This window comes from Bombus vosnesenskii, unplaced genomic scaffold, assembly GCF_011952255.1.
Source record: "Bombus vosnesenskii isolate JDL3184/JDL3185 unplaced genomic scaffold, Bvos_JDL3184-5_v1.1 scf7180000013267, whole genome shotgun sequence".
Classification (NCBI taxonomy): domain Eukaryota; kingdom Metazoa; phylum Arthropoda; class Insecta; order Hymenoptera; family Apidae; genus Bombus; species Bombus vosnesenskii.
In genome coordinates, this window is record NW_022882927.1 from 2,409,768 (window position 1) to 2,426,139 (window position 16,372).

At 41.8% G+C, this 16,372-nt stretch overlaps 1 protein-coding gene across 2 annotated transcripts in view; it reads right to left on the bottom strand.

Annotated features, from left to right (window-relative positions):
* The window catches only part of LOC117230522 (semaphorin-5A), a 26,702-nt gene extending 11,576 nt beyond the window's left edge, over positions 1 to 15,126 (bottom strand). Inside the window, exons 1-2 of one of the 2 annotated variants that reach the window (XM_033488092.1) lie at positions 14,630 to 15,126; positions 3,399 to 3,537 (exon numbers count right to left, since the gene is read on the bottom strand). In XM_033488092.1, the coding sequence (XP_033343983.1) occupies positions 3,399 to 3,489 (91 nt within the window). In that variant the 5' untranslated portion in view covers positions 3,490 to 3,537; positions 14,630 to 15,126. Of the gene's footprint in view, positions 1 to 3,398; positions 3,538 to 9,932; positions 10,344 to 14,629 lie in introns of those variants that run through there. The other variant, XM_033488091.1, reaches the window with a different exon arrangement.
* Positions 15,127 to 16,372: the final 1,246 nt, after the last annotated feature.

Genomic DNA, 16,372 nt, shown 5'->3' on the forward strand with positions numbered 1-16,372 from the left:
TGCACACTTAGCAGAGGAAACTTTTATGTACATATCGCGTACGTTATATAGAACTTTTTGAAATTTTATTAGCACCCTAGTGAGATACGATTATCGTGAATATATTGGTAAAATAAAGAATCAATCCATGTATACGATCAAAATGTACACAACACAAATGTTCGCTGCAAACATGTAAAGAATTATCGTCTTAAATATATAACAAATGGTGTCAAACATATATATATATATATATATATATAAAATAGGTGGTGCCCTACTGTAATATTTTGCTGTTTATCGATAGAACGAATGATCGACTGTTTACACACTTTTGCGACATCCGCCAAATATATAGCGTTTGCACTAAATGTCTTCAAACTTTGCTGGTACTAGGTCGTCCGCAAAGCGTCTTTCCTTTACAGACACGTCTTTTACGACGTTGCATCTTTGTACAAAACACGAAACCTAATCTGTCGAACGTTGTGATCTTTATTTTGATAGAACAAAATGGATCATACGTAGTTCGACGAAATAATATAAAACGGAAAATATGATGCATCCATTATTTCCTTATAAAACGAAAGAAACATTTCGGATGACCTAATACGATGGGAATAGTCAGGTCTGGTTACAGCATCAACGAAATTTCAAAACGTCTCGCATAACCCTACGAGTGTTCGAATATTTTTTATGAGCTCTTATGCTCTTTTATACATAATAGTTGCATCTTTGTCGCTTTCTCTTCTCTCTGTTTCTCGTTGCTCTTTCTCCTTGTCTTCGTTTTATTGTTTTCCAGCCGGTTTTGCGGACGCGGCGAAACGATTCCGCAAAGGTAGCTCCGTGCGGTTCGTCGTACTTCTCGCGTTTCCACGTATTCGGGCACGCGTTTGCCTGTGTCGCGCGTGCCTCCTACGCACACAAGTACGACAACAGGGTCCGTGTAACCGCGTACGTGCGCTTATAAGTAGATACGTGTGGGACGAACGGGCCCCAGTTAGCATAACCTGATCTCGAAGGCCTCTCGGGTATCCTCCCTTCACTCTCCGCCTTTTCTTTTTCTTTCTCATTCCCTGCCACTTCCCTTTCCATGCGGACCCAAACCCTCCCCGCGCCACCTTCTTCCAGACTTCTTTTACTCCCCAGGACGAGTTTCTTTCTTTTCCCTCGCATTTTCCTCCCTCCATCGTGTCGTCCGCGTTCACCTATCGATCTACGGTCAGGAGAACACTGTTTGCCCCTGTTTGATGGACAAACAGGTTCATGTACGCTATTATATTTGCCTCTTTTTTACCGAATTTAATTTATTAGGCGATTTAATTTATGATGCATAGGAAATATCTTTTTTCTGGTAAACGTATATAATCACGAAGTTAGTGGTTATTAAAGACAAATCAATATCAAACAGGCCGATCGTAATTCTCCCGAATGTAATAAATTAGATCTAAGTATATTAAATTTCCTATCTTGTTTATGAAAATGAAATGTACAGAAACCCGATAAAGGAATGCTGCTGGGCATTGAGAAAATCCTAAATACGTCGCTCGTAATATCCATGTATCAAAGACATTAAAGTATTTCTGGTTTCAACAGTTACCTTTTTATACACAACTTCGTCGACTTATCAGCGGCGATTCTTTTCTACACATTTTTTTAACCCAGTTTTCTTTTTACCTCTAACATTATCATTACGTGTTAAAATCATTTCGTTTAATCGCGAGGGGGCATTTAGATCCGGAAATCGGCGGAAACGTATTTACGTGTTTCGTGAAAAACGGAGTAAAAGAGGCCGCGTTATCAACGGCGCGCGTAACCCATCGTCATCGTCGTTACAACGATCGTACGGTGACGCAACTCGACAAAGGCGCGACAAAAAGGTTTTCCACGCCGTAACGTAGGAGGATGTTCGAGGTCGTGAAATTACGCGTCCGCGACCTCGCACGAGAGAAAGGAAAAACGATGCAACGCGATGCTATGTGAGACAACAGACGTAATAAAGCGCTAAGGATCCGTAAAGATCCGTGAATCGATCGCAGAGGTGAGAGACAGAGAGGAAAACTACAAGAGAAGAGGACGCGGATTCGAAACGGGTGTCGCCAGATCGTCGCAGAAGCCGAAGCAGGAGCAGCGAGAATACGCGCGCGTGGCGACGCGTGCCACGCTCGTCGCCTACGCGTCAGCGTGGTCGAGTCGAAACCGAGCGCGGACCTCGCAGACGAATCGCTCGAAATCGCTGCGAAACTTTCAACGACTCTCTCCCTGCCACCATCTCGATCTCTGTTTCTCTCTCTGTCTCTCTCTCTCTCTCTCTCTCTCTGTCTCTCTCGTCGATAGTACGATGGATAAATTGGCGAAGGAGCTAGACTTCGAAGCGGTCGAATCGCCACGCGACCGACGCGCCTTCACGCCCACGAGTTGACGATCGTCTTCTCTAACTCTTGCGCAAACTACTTTGCGGCTCTGAGCGATCCGTGGGATAGTTCGTGATAATTTTTCTATCGTTCGTCCAAGAGTAGAGATTCTCAAAATTACTCTGACGTGGATGTATAATTTAAGACTATCGAGAGTGTAGGAGTAAAAAAAGTCTAAAATAAAGCTGCCATCTGTATAGAGTAAGAACTAGGCTCCTCAGAAGCTACATCGATCAACTTCTTCGATTTATTATCAATCGATCAATTTATCAGTTTTTCGATTTCGCCAGATAAGTACGTGATTAATGTTCAATCGTCGATAACGTTATTTTCTTCTACGAGCTTATTTGTTACGCTAAGATAGCGTAGATAACAGCAGATTCTAAGATAGTTTTCGTTACGATCGCCGCTTTATTTATGCAACTGATCTGCTTATTTACAGAACCGATCAAAGTGGCTTCTGAACGATCTCCTATCGTCTCGCAATTTGCGATACGTAAAACCTGACAAACCGTCAGGCTGTGCACGTATATCCATTTGCAGAAAATTTGAAAATGCAGAAACGCGCGTATTACGGAAAGACGTGAAACATCAAACGTATATAATAGACGCTGCGCTAGGTATTTAATGGATGAAGCAGATTTCTGCTCACATTCCGTTCCATTAACCGTTTGCACAAAAGTGTGAGTTTGCGTAAGCATTCGCAGTCTACTAACAATATCAGTTTAATATTGTGCAAGAGGGTCCTAGCAGCGAGCGTTGTATCTCCCCGTGTACATTCCTCTTTTCTCGATAACGCGTGTGAAAAAGTCGTTCGTCTGTATCGAGCCTTAAGAAACATTCGCGATTTTTCTTGCGCTAATCGTCTATGATAAGAAAGAATCTCTCGTGGAAGCATAAGTTTACTCGACGTTCGCGTCGTACGTGCGAAATGTCACGTGTACAGTCGTCTTCTTATCGCGTACTGGACTATAATCTTAAAAAAGAGTGCGATAATACGGTTCTTACCTTCGTAGGAGATACGTCGAAAGTCGTCGGTGGCGCGTAGGCTCGCGATCAGCGTGCCCAGAATCGCGAGTCGCACCGGCCACCGGTCCATCCCGATCGGGCTTTGTCCTCCTTTTCCCTCTCTCGAGTGTTCTCTCACCTGGCAGCAGAAACGTAGAAATGATCGATGAGCGGCGTCGCCGGGAAAGCTGTGTCCCTAAGGCGGCCGAGAAGCCTCGCGGACGCCATGGGACGCGCGTATACGGAGAGAAGGCGTCGCGGACGAAAGTCGGCAAACAGCGGACGACCGGGAGCGCGCGCAAGGTCGACGACCTCGCCTGCGTCTCCGTATCGACTACCTCTTTGCGTCCAGATCGCATTTATTCTCGTGATCAGCGAATGATCGATTGATCTGCGGCCTCAGATCGATACTCGACTTTCGTTTGTCCGGCTTTTTATACAAGAAAAAACGATCCCCGTTTGGAACGCCAAGTTACAGTTCCGTCACACGAGCGTCGAAACTGCGGACAACACTGTGACGAATATCGAATTTTAAAGTTTAGATCTCTATCAATTCTCATCTCGCTGTGTCATTTATTTTATAGACTACTTTGTACGTTATACAATTTTCTTTCTTTCTTTACCGGTTTGAGTTTCCCTCGATCGTAAATAAATAAGCTGCGATTACGATCACAGAACGCCGTTTCCCTCGTTGCACGTTATTATGAAAAAGTTCCTTATATTTGTAGTTGTGACAGATATTTGCAAGCCGTGAGCGATTGGGCAATGTGCTACTACTGTGTGCTCAGAGCTACGTCGTACGAGCGTTGATTTAAGGGAAAACAACATCGGATCGCGTACGTGCAATCACGTTAACTACGTAACAGTGCGTCAAATTCGACATCGATCGCGACGTTTCTCACCTAACCAAGCTGTTATCGAACGGCCGTAGATGCTTATTTGGATGTACCCCGCGTTTCCCGACAATGGCCACGACTCGACATCTCTTCTTTTGCACGCTCTTTGTCTTTGAACGTCCGTGTCACGGTGACAGCTCGCTTTCTCGTCTATGAATAGATAGCGGGATAAAGGAGGACGCGTCCCGAGACGTCGACGGACCCACGTGGTTACGATATGTGTATATACAGACTCTGTCTGCTTCGGAAGTGTGACGAGAAATAGAGAAAACATGCGGTATAAATATAAGAAAACAAAGTGGTGCGAAATTCTCTGCAGAGGTTCGCATGGAAATTCTTCCTGAAACTTTGCACGGATATATTTCCCAAAGATTTCCATGGATTTATTTCCCACAGATTCGCGTGGATATATTTGCCCAAGATTCGCATGGAAATATTTCCCAAAGATTTCTACAGTCGGACTCCCTGTAACGGGGACTAAAAATTGCGCCACTGCCCCGGGGCAATTTAGAAATTGTTGGAAATGACTCGTTTTTGATATAAAAATATATGCGTCTTCGAATTCACTCGAAGCAGAGTTTTGCATTAACCCTTGTGCGATGAGAAGGCATTGTTCAGTGTTTTATAATATTAACAAAAAATACATATTTATTTAGTTATAGTTCTTCGCGCTCTTGGATTCGTACAACGCGAAAACCCTGTAACCCGGAACGTATATTTCACGTTACATCCTACTGTATATGGAAAAAGTAGCGCAATGGACACAATGGATTGATATTATCGAAATGGAGAAAATTCGATCGCAACACGTGGAAATTCTCGAGGAAGCTTCGCGTGGAAATTCGCGTAAACAACGATTCAAATTAATAGCACGAGGGACACGCGACACGACGCGTAGTTGGAAGAACAGAGCCACGAAATTCCGGACTCTTCTTCCGAGTATCCCCTTCCTGCTGATCGACGATAAAATATTCCGGTCGACGTTGCGGTGGTCTCGGTAGGGTAAACTTTTTAAAAGTCCATGGTTGCTTGCGCGATACTAGGGTGGTACGAACGTCACGGTGGTCTCGAGAAACCCCAAACAGGATACGATGCTTTCTTCGAATATAAATATCGCGGCGGACAATTTTTGTTACTCGTATCGTCGCTTCGCTATTTTATCGTTGTCGTCCCTTTCAGTCCTTCGTGTATTATGATCGATCGTTTGGACACTTATAAAATTGGAGGCGGAGACAGAGAGGTGGATACATCGAGATACATTAGAGGAGAAACGGTGTACCGTGACATCGACACGAATAAGGCCAACGAGGAGCACCAAAGTTACCGTATTTGTCCCGAACACGCGTATGCATGTACCTACATACATACGGTACGTCGAACGGTTTCGAGATCGAAGAAGGTAGCACTACGGAACGATATGGAATGTATTAAATATGGAATGCTTGTTGGGAACGTACGAAGCTAAGCTTTCATTCTTCCGTATAAACCCAAGTTACGAGTTGCGGCATTAATGAAACTCGTTGCGATTGGTACTTAACCAGTTAACTAGATCGTTGTTTAGATCAATCTCATTTAATCGTAAGGATCGAGTCGTTAGTTGATTTTACTTTTCTGATTCTACTCGATCTTGTATTTTGTATATTTCGTGCAAATAAACGAGATTCAACTGTGCTCAATTCTTATCTACGAGACATCAAATTCGTGACATTTTCGATGTATATCGTTCCGTTTCCAGCTCTATATTTTTTATTTGCTCGCGTCAGATAACCGGCGTCGAATAAATAAACGTAAACTTTAATTATCGCGTAGAAGAGATACGTCGAGCGAAGACTTAACGTGTCGTCGCCTATCTCCGATCAACCAAGAACGAGCTCGGTTTATCAGGAAATGACGTCCAAGGGAGAAGATGAGAAAAAGGTTTTCCACGTTGTCGAAGATTCTTTCATATTATACCGGCTGCGCGAATTCAAGCGATTTGATCAAACGAATGACTTGAAATCGCGCAACTTGTATAACATAGAAGAATCAAAGAGATTCAACAACGTGGAAAAAAGTGATTTGAAATGATTCAATCGAACGATAAAGATAAAGAAACTTGAAAAAATGCTTCAAGGAGGAAAGAAATATAAAGATAAAGAAGAATAGACATTGCGAGAAGCGAGTATAGATTCATAGATCGACGTCCTTCTTGAATTCCTGGTCCGTTCAGCGGAAGCGTACTTGATCGATCGATTATGCGCGCGTGACGAGAAAAAGACGCGCTATACTGTGCTGTCATGCCGTGTTGTCCTGTCTTTCTCAAACGTATGCTTAGGTATGTATGGCCGGAATGTCTGTGACGAGCACCGTTAGTCGGTGCAACCGGAGCTTTCGTATCGCACACGAGATGCCTCGTTTTTCTTCCGATTACCTTCGAGATAACGACGGTCGAATGGAGGCGATAAACGCGCTCGAGTTTTTAAGAGATTAGAAGCTTATTTTCGATTCGTAGCTGTTGTTTACAGTGACTCCCTAAACCCTAAAGTCCCACCAAGTCGTTTTATTTTCCCTTCTAAATTTCCCGTTTTTCCTAATATACACAATAATTCTGCGCTCGGTTATACTGCTTTCTTTGAATCATTTTCCATCCAATCGCACTTTCCTATCCGATCCAAACCAGTACCTATAACGTCGAGTATAGCTGAAGTCTTATTAAAATAAGTTAGATCGATCCAATCAATTGTTTCGCTTTGAACCACTATACATACACAGCCTCGTCGCACTATCAGCATTTCGAACTAGAAGCGTAGTCTAAACTTATTGATATAGATAGCGAATACGCAACAAGCTTAGAGAATATTCCTGGAATAAAATCGCAATCTGTTTCGCAAGAAAGACGGTACGGGCCATGTTAAGTATCTCTGTCGTAACAAACATTGTCGCGATTCAGTCGCTTCGAACACATGCTCGTTAACTTTACAAATTGGAATCCAGAAAAAGACGACAATTGCAGGCTCTAGCTTTTAAAATTTACAGAAATATTAATACAGAGAAAAGACATGCTCGTTAACTTCATAAATTGGAATCCAGAAAAAGACGACAACTACAGGCTCTAGCTCTTAAAATTTACAGAAATATTAACATAGAGAAAATTCTTCGGAAACAGGATCTCTTTTTCCAGACGACGGATATTACGTAACGATGTGTCTGGATAATGTGAAATCGATAACTACATAAAAAGCGGAATTGATCTGTTCGGCGTCTGAGAGGCTCGATTTAGCTCCAAAAATAACACGCAACGTAAACGGTGCTAAGCTATAAGTCGAGATTACAATTTTTCAACGAGATACTTCGGAATTTTGCTAGAAAATTAATGTATTTCTATTTCACCGCAGCAGTTCAAGATCGAACGATCGCTACTATCGTGCCTATTTCTCTCTTCGAACCATCCTCGAGGAATCGCAAAGAAGAGCAAAGAAGAGCAAAGAAGAGCAAAGACTAGAACGTGTACACGACGCAGCACGTGGCGCATCAATCTCTGTTCGCCTCAATCCGTGATGCGTTTTACTCTGCCGATTTTCCAGAGACTCTTCTCGCAGGGTGTGGCTCGTGCACAGTTCGTTCGTCTCTTTCTCTCGGTGGAACCGTCTTGTTTCCTAGTACCACGGATAGAAGCTCGCGGTGGCTAGCGCACTCGCACGAGCGCGTTACTCGGACGCGATTTATCTCGAGCCGGTAGTAGAGTAGGTTGCTAGTCGGAGGAGCGAAGCGTACATAGCTGCGTGTAGTCGGACGCGCGCGCGACCGGCTTGCGAGAAATTTTATGGGAGCGGGTCGCCAAACATGGTAACACGGTCGCGACTTACCTCGACGGAGGCTGCCGCATCGTCGGAGCGCTCTCCTCCGAGATCGGCATCTCAGTGGCCACGGCCGAGACCGCGATCTCAATTTCCAATTTTAATTCCAATTTTGACCTTACAGCCGCGGATTCCTTGGAAATCTCGTTTCGTTTCTATGGTTTTTTTACTTGCACTCGCTACTGTTGTATTTATTGTAACCGGACTACGGATTCTTACGTATTTATGGAAAATTTCAACACGCAGAAATGCACATAATATGAAAAATATTCCAAATACTTTTCACGATATTTAATGGGAGAAATAAATATTTACGTAGGTTGCATTTCTTTAATTACGTTAATAAAAGTAGGAAATTGCATAAAAATGTGCAGTCTAAATCAGGGCTTCTTAAAAGTACGTATCGTGATCGCATATGGGGTGAGAAGCGTGTAGAATTCATCGAGTTATTGATATCCATATACGTATAAAACACTAGCTTTCTAAAAAATCGTATAAACGAGTCTCCGTTTGAAATTAGGATGAAAATGGCCTTAAACGCACTGATCTATCGCAAAACGACATCTTCGTCATTGACGATTGAAAAGTCTACCTTTTTATGTACGTAACTGCGGTCCCGTAAAATTTTCCCGGGCAAAATGGAGAATGGAAAAGGTTTAAAAAGCGCTGCTTTAAATTATATTTGCATATGTACTGCTTATTAGATTTTATATCGCTGCAAAAGTCCCATGTTATGAAAATGATGCGTAGTATCTTCGTTGAAGAAGAAAGGTACACACCAACGTTTTTCGTAGCCACTGTATTTCGTTTGATTTCACACACCTTGCCATTATCACGTCGCATCTGATTTTTAAGATTTTCTCCGTTATCGTGATTCAACATTCAGGGTGGTGGCTCGCTGAGATTGAGTGGAAACAGGTGGTTCGACGATCGGTCGTTCGCTTAACACTGCAGATAACACGAGGGCGTGCTATCGACTCGACCTCTACACGGTTGCGGTTACCACCATCGCGTGTCGTGCGAAAGAACGTATACAGCTTCTCGTTGATACCGTACCGAAGCAATCGAATGCGATTTCTACCAAAAATACATGATTTTTCGAGCGAAATATAGCGAGATCTCGATCGACGATCGGCTTCGCTGGAACCGAGATAGCCCGGATAAATCGAGACGCGATAAATTAGAAAATGACGGCCGAAATTTACAATTCGCTATCTTACGTTCGTTCTATATTTTGGGAATTTATTATAAAAACAGAACGCGTAGTAGGGATGACCTATATGATTAAAGAAACGATACTGTAGGAAGATGACACGCAAAAAGAATAATAAGTCCATTTCTATCGGTTTTTTCACTATTGTATCATTTGACAGCTAAAAAGAAGTATATATAGTACGAAACAGTTGGAGAAAGAAATCAGCCGATAGATTCAGAAATGTACGTACGTGTTTCGAAGATAGGAGATAAATTATTCACAATGTTTTCTGAGAAACGTTCAGCAAAACTGTCGTCAGTTCCGATATGGAATTACTTTACAACGTATCGAATAATAAAGATGACTTGGAAAAATCGAGAAATGTGATTGTTCGCGTTTCTCATCGCTGGTTTTTATGTATAACGACTGTCTATCGTAGAATGGTTCGGTTTGACAAGTTTAGTCTAGTTTGACAAGAGTTCAGCTAATCGACGTTCGAGGAATAAAAAATGGAGCGCGATTTATGGAAACTTCATCTTATAATATCTCGCAGCATTGCAACACGAACACAAGATATAAAACGAATAAAAACATATTGTGAACTAACCATCGTCTCCTCGGATCGATAAATGGAAAACGGCGTCAAACAGTCTGGCCATGCGATAAATTTCCCTCGGATTGCGCACCTCGCTTTCGGAATAGTTTATCGAAACGTATTCTCTCTACAATTTCCACAGCATTCTACTGTCTCGATCGCTGTCTGCCGAGGAAATTTATCGAGGAGAGTTATCGAGTCAAGTCACGGCTTATCGGGAAATCATCGATAGAACGGTCAAGGGAGAACGATAAAGGCAAATTATGTGTAATGTCGCGCAAAGGCAGATATCGGGCTCGTAGTACGTTGAAAACTTCGTGAAAGCTTCATCAACTCGACAGAAGAAAAGTTTTGTTCTTCCTTCTGGTTGAAGAGTCGCGTAGCAGAGGAACTCGACAAAGAAGCCATTCACGGCAACCAACCACTCCTCTCCAACGATCTTTTGCCTTCTGCTGCTTCGTCTGTTCCGTCTCTTTCTCTCTCTCTCTCTCTCTCTCTCTCTCTCTCTCTCTCATAGAGGGTGAGAGCTTTGAAAGAAATCGGTCGAGTTGGCGTCAAGGTGGTTCATTTGGATGACAGCTCTGTCACGCGATCACCTCACCTGTTTTTCGTCAGGATTTCTGTTAATGTCTCACTACAGATGCTTGTTTCGATTACGAAACTCTTAACTTAACTCAATCTTTGATTAACCGAAGGTTTTTTTACAGCTTTGGTGACTGACAAAAATGACGAAAAATTAGGAATAAGAGAATTAGAAAATAACTGACGCACATTCTAAAAAAAGAGTCTATAACTGTATGATAAATTGCGGATGGTATTTGTTGGAATTCGTATTTTTATAAACGTAAATAAAAGAATAGAAGAACCTAAACAGGGATTCATTCCATTCGTTGGATACTATAACGAGTATATCTTGGATATTTTTAAAATATTTTCGTGTTTCGGTTCAAGTTGTATAAGGATTACTACAATTACAGATTTATATACAGATAGCTGTTACGAAATAACCGAAAGCAAAGCTTCCAAAGTAATTGAGTCTACTCACCATTTCGTTTTATTGGTACTTTTTCCAGAAAGTTTCTCGTTTACTTCTTTATCTTCGACACTTTCTGCATTTCCAATATCAGATACGGAAAAATACATACTTTCAATTTCAATCCAAACAGAACTTAGACATTAATTGCGTTATACGTTTTATATTTAACGTCTTTCTTAAGTCTTTTACGAGCTTCGCTGTGATATCTCTTTCAGACTCGAATTTTTTTTTAATCGCGGGCCAAATATTCTGTAGCAATCAATAACGACATATTCTTTGATATCTATGCAAAAGGAATATAATGCATTCAAATCTAAGATTAACTTTACCAATAACTAGTTAATCCTTGCTGCATAAATGAATTAGGACATAAAATTAAAATAATAGCGATATTTCTAGTTACAACTAATAAACAATACTATTCTAATCGCGACAAGCCACTTTCTTCTTCTCGCATTAGTCTCGACGAGTGTACGTAGATGAATGCGTATCAAACTATCTAACACTGCTATACGAGATATATGTAATTATATTACCAGGCAATATAATTAACAAAACCAGAAATTTTCTCCACTATCGAAAAAAAAAAATGTCTCGATGCTAAACAGGCTAGCCATAAATTCTTACATTTATCAAACTTAAATGAAAGCCAATCCCTGCTTAACAGAATTTCCTTCTGACGCTATGGTCAACGTCGACGTGTTAAATCAGCTTACGTATATACAATTAAACACCAGCAAGGTGACCATTGGCGCTGCCTTGCCGCAGGCGAGAAAGTGCGATTTCGAGCGTGTACGGAACGCGGACCTGAAGATTCGAATCGTAATTTAGAGCGGATACATGGCGAACCAATCTCACTTGATACTAAACAGCACGAGAAGAAACGAGACAAGACGGCAGACGACACGGAACCCAAGTGGATAGCTTTTACTCGCAGAGAAACGATTCGCAAGAGTACCGTGTGTGTGTGTGTTCGACCGGACGTCGAACGAACGAGCACGAGAGAGGTAGTGGGCCAGCTCCTTATACGGATCGTTGTTTCGGTCCGCGTGAGGAGAAGTTGCTCCGATCCGTTTGACCATCCAAAACGAGTGGGAACCCTGCCGCGAAAACGGAGATTCTCACCCGCACCTTCGCTTCCTTTCAAACGAAGGAACCTTTGCCCTTTTTCCATTCGTCAACGAGTCTACGTGCTTCGAAACCTTTGGACAAACTCGATAATCTCGAGGATTGAATGTATATTTTAAACTTCCAAGAGTATATTTACGGTGTAGTTGTACACCGTGAGCCTAAACTCACGTGCTACTCGTCAAGTCCAGGAGATACCATGGCTCGAAATAAGACGGAAATCGAGTATAATAAAACGTTTAATTCTCGATGACCGGATATTTAGCAAATCTTTAAAATTCTCCTTCATAACCATTATTATTATTATTATTATTATTAACCGGTATATTGTTCTTCATTAACAGATAGAAACGGTATTGGAGGATGTAAATTAATTGAAACGTCTTTTAACGTTGACTCTGACTGATCGGGAGTTAAAACCAGCATTCTATACTAATTTTTAACTTCTATATACACCGGCTACAAATTTTGCCAACGAATTTCAAAATGAAAACGCACATAATATACGAATGACAGTTTTCTATGTTACGTTTTAAATACCTTCATAGATCGTCGCACGTAGAATAATCTTCTGTCGATTAATACTGTCTAGCTGTAGATTAAAGCAAATTTACGTGTACTCGACAAGTTTTCAAATTCGACTCTCTCGTAAATGAATCTACCAACGCAATCTTCTTATCTGTGATTTTCATCTTACGTCGTGCGATAGCATCGCCTTCGTTTCACTTGCATATACCGTGAATTTAAATTGACATGTGCAGCTATACACTTTGGATTAATCGTACGTTTATGTAATGATTTCTCCGAAGTGATCGAGATGTTTCCATTAGAAGAAACACAAGTCTTATCTATTGTCAGCGTTAACTTTCGTAAACAGGATTCGATAAACGGCAAGGAAAATTATTCCTCTTCAATTATATCGTCAAATTACCGAGAGAGCCTAGTCGTTGGTAGGCGAGCCAGGACAAAACATTATCAGAAACAAGGACCCAACGCGTCGTACGTGACCGAAAGAAACGAAACGACACGACTCGCGTGCGTTTCATGGGCAATGCGTGACGAGAGATGCAACGAATCGTTAAAATGCCTCGTAAACTACCTCTCTGTTTCTTCGACCTCGAAAAAACCCATCGAATCGAGAAGCTGCGTTCGACGCGCGTTCCATGTACCACGATTCGTTCGAATCTATCGAACGCGTGTTAACGTGGAATTTTTCCTCGATTTTCTTCTCGCAAGAAATCAGGTCGGCGTTCGATTTCTCTTAGGCTGGAAATACATCTCGCATTCTTCAATTTTTGTAAACGCGTCTTTCGTCCCTAAACTTGTGCAAAATTCCCGCAATATGTATTTTTATTTCTATACAAGCTTGCATCCTTGTATGCATTTTGTATTTTTTCTACGGTAACGAATTAATCTAAACGAATAAAATAGAGAAACAGACGGAGAAATTTTTGCTACGATTACTATTATAATTCTATCCTTCTTCTTATTTCACGATCGCTTTCGTAACGAAAATTAAAAAACAACAAGCGGTTCGATAAATAAATAATTCATGCCGTGAGTGGACAGCGACGCTCTCTTGTGCGCGCCACACATATGAATTTCCTCTGGCTTTCGGACCCAACACAATTTTCCCTCCTTCTTCCTTCTCTTTCTCCTCTTTTCTTTCAATTTCGTCTCGTCTCGTCGTATCGTGTTTATGTCCGGTACTCTGAAATCGCATAATTTGTTTCCAAGCTTTTCCCCGGCTTTCAACGGTACAGCATTTACATTTTCCATCATTGGGAAAGATTTTTAATTTGAGGGAACTACGAAATACTCGTTGTTACTGGTACACGCGTGATTTCTCGTTTCTGTTGCATGCTTATTAAACTAAAAAATGTCGCAAAGTAGATAGAAAAATTTATCTGCGATCATTCATGCGTGCTTCCTAAAGTACGTAATAGGCAAGTCTAGGTTAATCTCGAATCATCGAAAAGTAATTATACCGGTGTACGTCATACTGATCGTAGAGAAAAACGCGAAACGAGTACTTAAGCAATCTTGCGTGCAACATACTCCTCGTCGCAGAGTGTACACACTGTACAACTCAAAACTATGGATCGACTAATACATAAAAAATATGTACAACACTGCCATTTCAAAAAATACCGATAAACTGGAAAATTCGAAAAAAATTTGACGACAAAGACCATAAATCATGTTGTTCATTTTTTTGAACCAATTAACGTCATTCTGGCACAATCCTCAATATCGATAGAAGCAATTGAGATATCGAATGAAAATAAGAAGGAAATATCCTACAGAGGCTTTTTTATTTCATTTGCATAGTATTTAGATGTTTACATGGTTGTTCCATGGTAAGATGCAGTTATACCGCAGTCTATACTTTCTACGGTAAGAGCGACATTGGAGAGGACGAGACCCGAATAGACGAGCCGTTAACCGGGACGATTAACGCGCGACAAATAATAATATATACTCGCGTCGCTCGTAAAGTGGTCAAGTTAAACCATACAATCTATACGTATGCGTATACACTTACACAGATTTCGAGGGGAGGTAACCAATCACGTATCCATGGATTCTACCGACATATCCTTCTCTTCTGTCCTCCACATGATAAAGTCGTCCTGTGATACGTTTCGAGCTCCGGATTATCGAGAAGAGGTCTGATCTCGCGTTCGAAGATTTGGACGCGAAACTTTTCGTAAAAGATGCGCTCTTTCAATTCGCAATTTGCGATTTAAGTAACGAGCGCCAACGTTTTATGGCAAGTAGGGAGAAAAGGGAAAAAAGCAACGTGGGTTTCAATGTATATTAGGTTAGGTTGGAAACACAAACAACAACTTCACATTACATAACGCACATGCGTCTCGACTGCCGCGAGAACACTGAGGCACCGTCGCTCGTCGTACAACCTCCCCACTACCGTGGTTCGTTCTTTTGAACCCCATACGCGTATAGTATACACGAGGTCCCCACTGGAAAGACCACTTTGCAGTTTTCTTCGATTCTCCCTAGATGGCCGACAGACCAGCAGCGCTGCTTCCGAACTTCTCGACCGTCGATCTCTTTCTACCGTAGGGGACTCCACTACGGCCCTATCGTCCCTTCCTTTCTCATATTTCTCGGTTTTTCAGTTCTTTTCTCCTTTTTCTCCTTGTCCCCATGGTTTCCTATATCTTCTCCTTTCTTCTCTTTTGTCCAGTTTGCTTTCCCATATTTTCTCCAGAATTTCCTTTCACTCCCTACCTTCCTTTTCTGTCCTTTTCTTCCTTCACTTTTCTCCCTTTTTCTCTACTTTTACGGATATCGTACACTTTTTTTACTTGACTTTGCCTCAAAATAACTGGACAGATCTTGCGAACTTTTCTTGTTATACTCGCCTTGTTTGGAAACAAGCGTCCGTGAGAGAGAGAGAGAGAGATAGAAACGCATTTGTATACGCACCAGGGCGCCCATCTCGTCCTCGACAAAGGACGACCGGCCACCCTATTCGAAGGCCAAATCGTCCAAGGTCGATCATCCTTCCAACGAAGCGGCTTGGTCGAGTTTTCTCTTCTTCCTTCTCTCACCCTTTTCCTCTCTCTCTCTCTCTCTCTCTTGCCTCGAGATCGGACGGTGGATTTGCTTGCTCGATCGGGACGACAGAGTGGAAAGAGGAAGGAATGAGACGATTACGCCGTTTACGATTCGAGTTTGTTTGCTACCTGCTGCCTACATGACATCGGACGTAAAACGGACGGATGAAAGAGGTCGGGAAGCGTTCGTGTTTGTAAGCAAAGGAAAGAACAGATGGGCGAGGGTCCGAAGAGAAACGAGGAAGGGAGTGGGAACGAGATATTAACCCTTTGTGGTCATATCGAAACAAAGATATGGGTACCATGGATTGGTTGGATTTAATTTTTAATGGACGATTATCAGTAAGTCGACTCGAGGCTTCCGAGAAAATAAGTAAAATTTCGGAAATGTAATAAAATCTGAGGAAATTCATCATATTATTCTTTTACATTAAACGTTTCCGTGCAAAGGTAAATATCACGAACAGTACTGCTTTACCATCGGGACCAGTAAACTTCGAATTTGACTCTGACAGTTCGCAATTGACACAATTTTTCTGAACCTACGATTCTCGTATTATAGGATTTTGTTGCTTACGAAGTGGAATTTAGAAAGAACGACGGTCGACAAACCGCTTAAATCGACAGGGAACAGCCACGCTGTCTCAGACTGCCTGACGGATAACTGTGCATACCAACGTGTACAAAGATGCATAGAATGCACC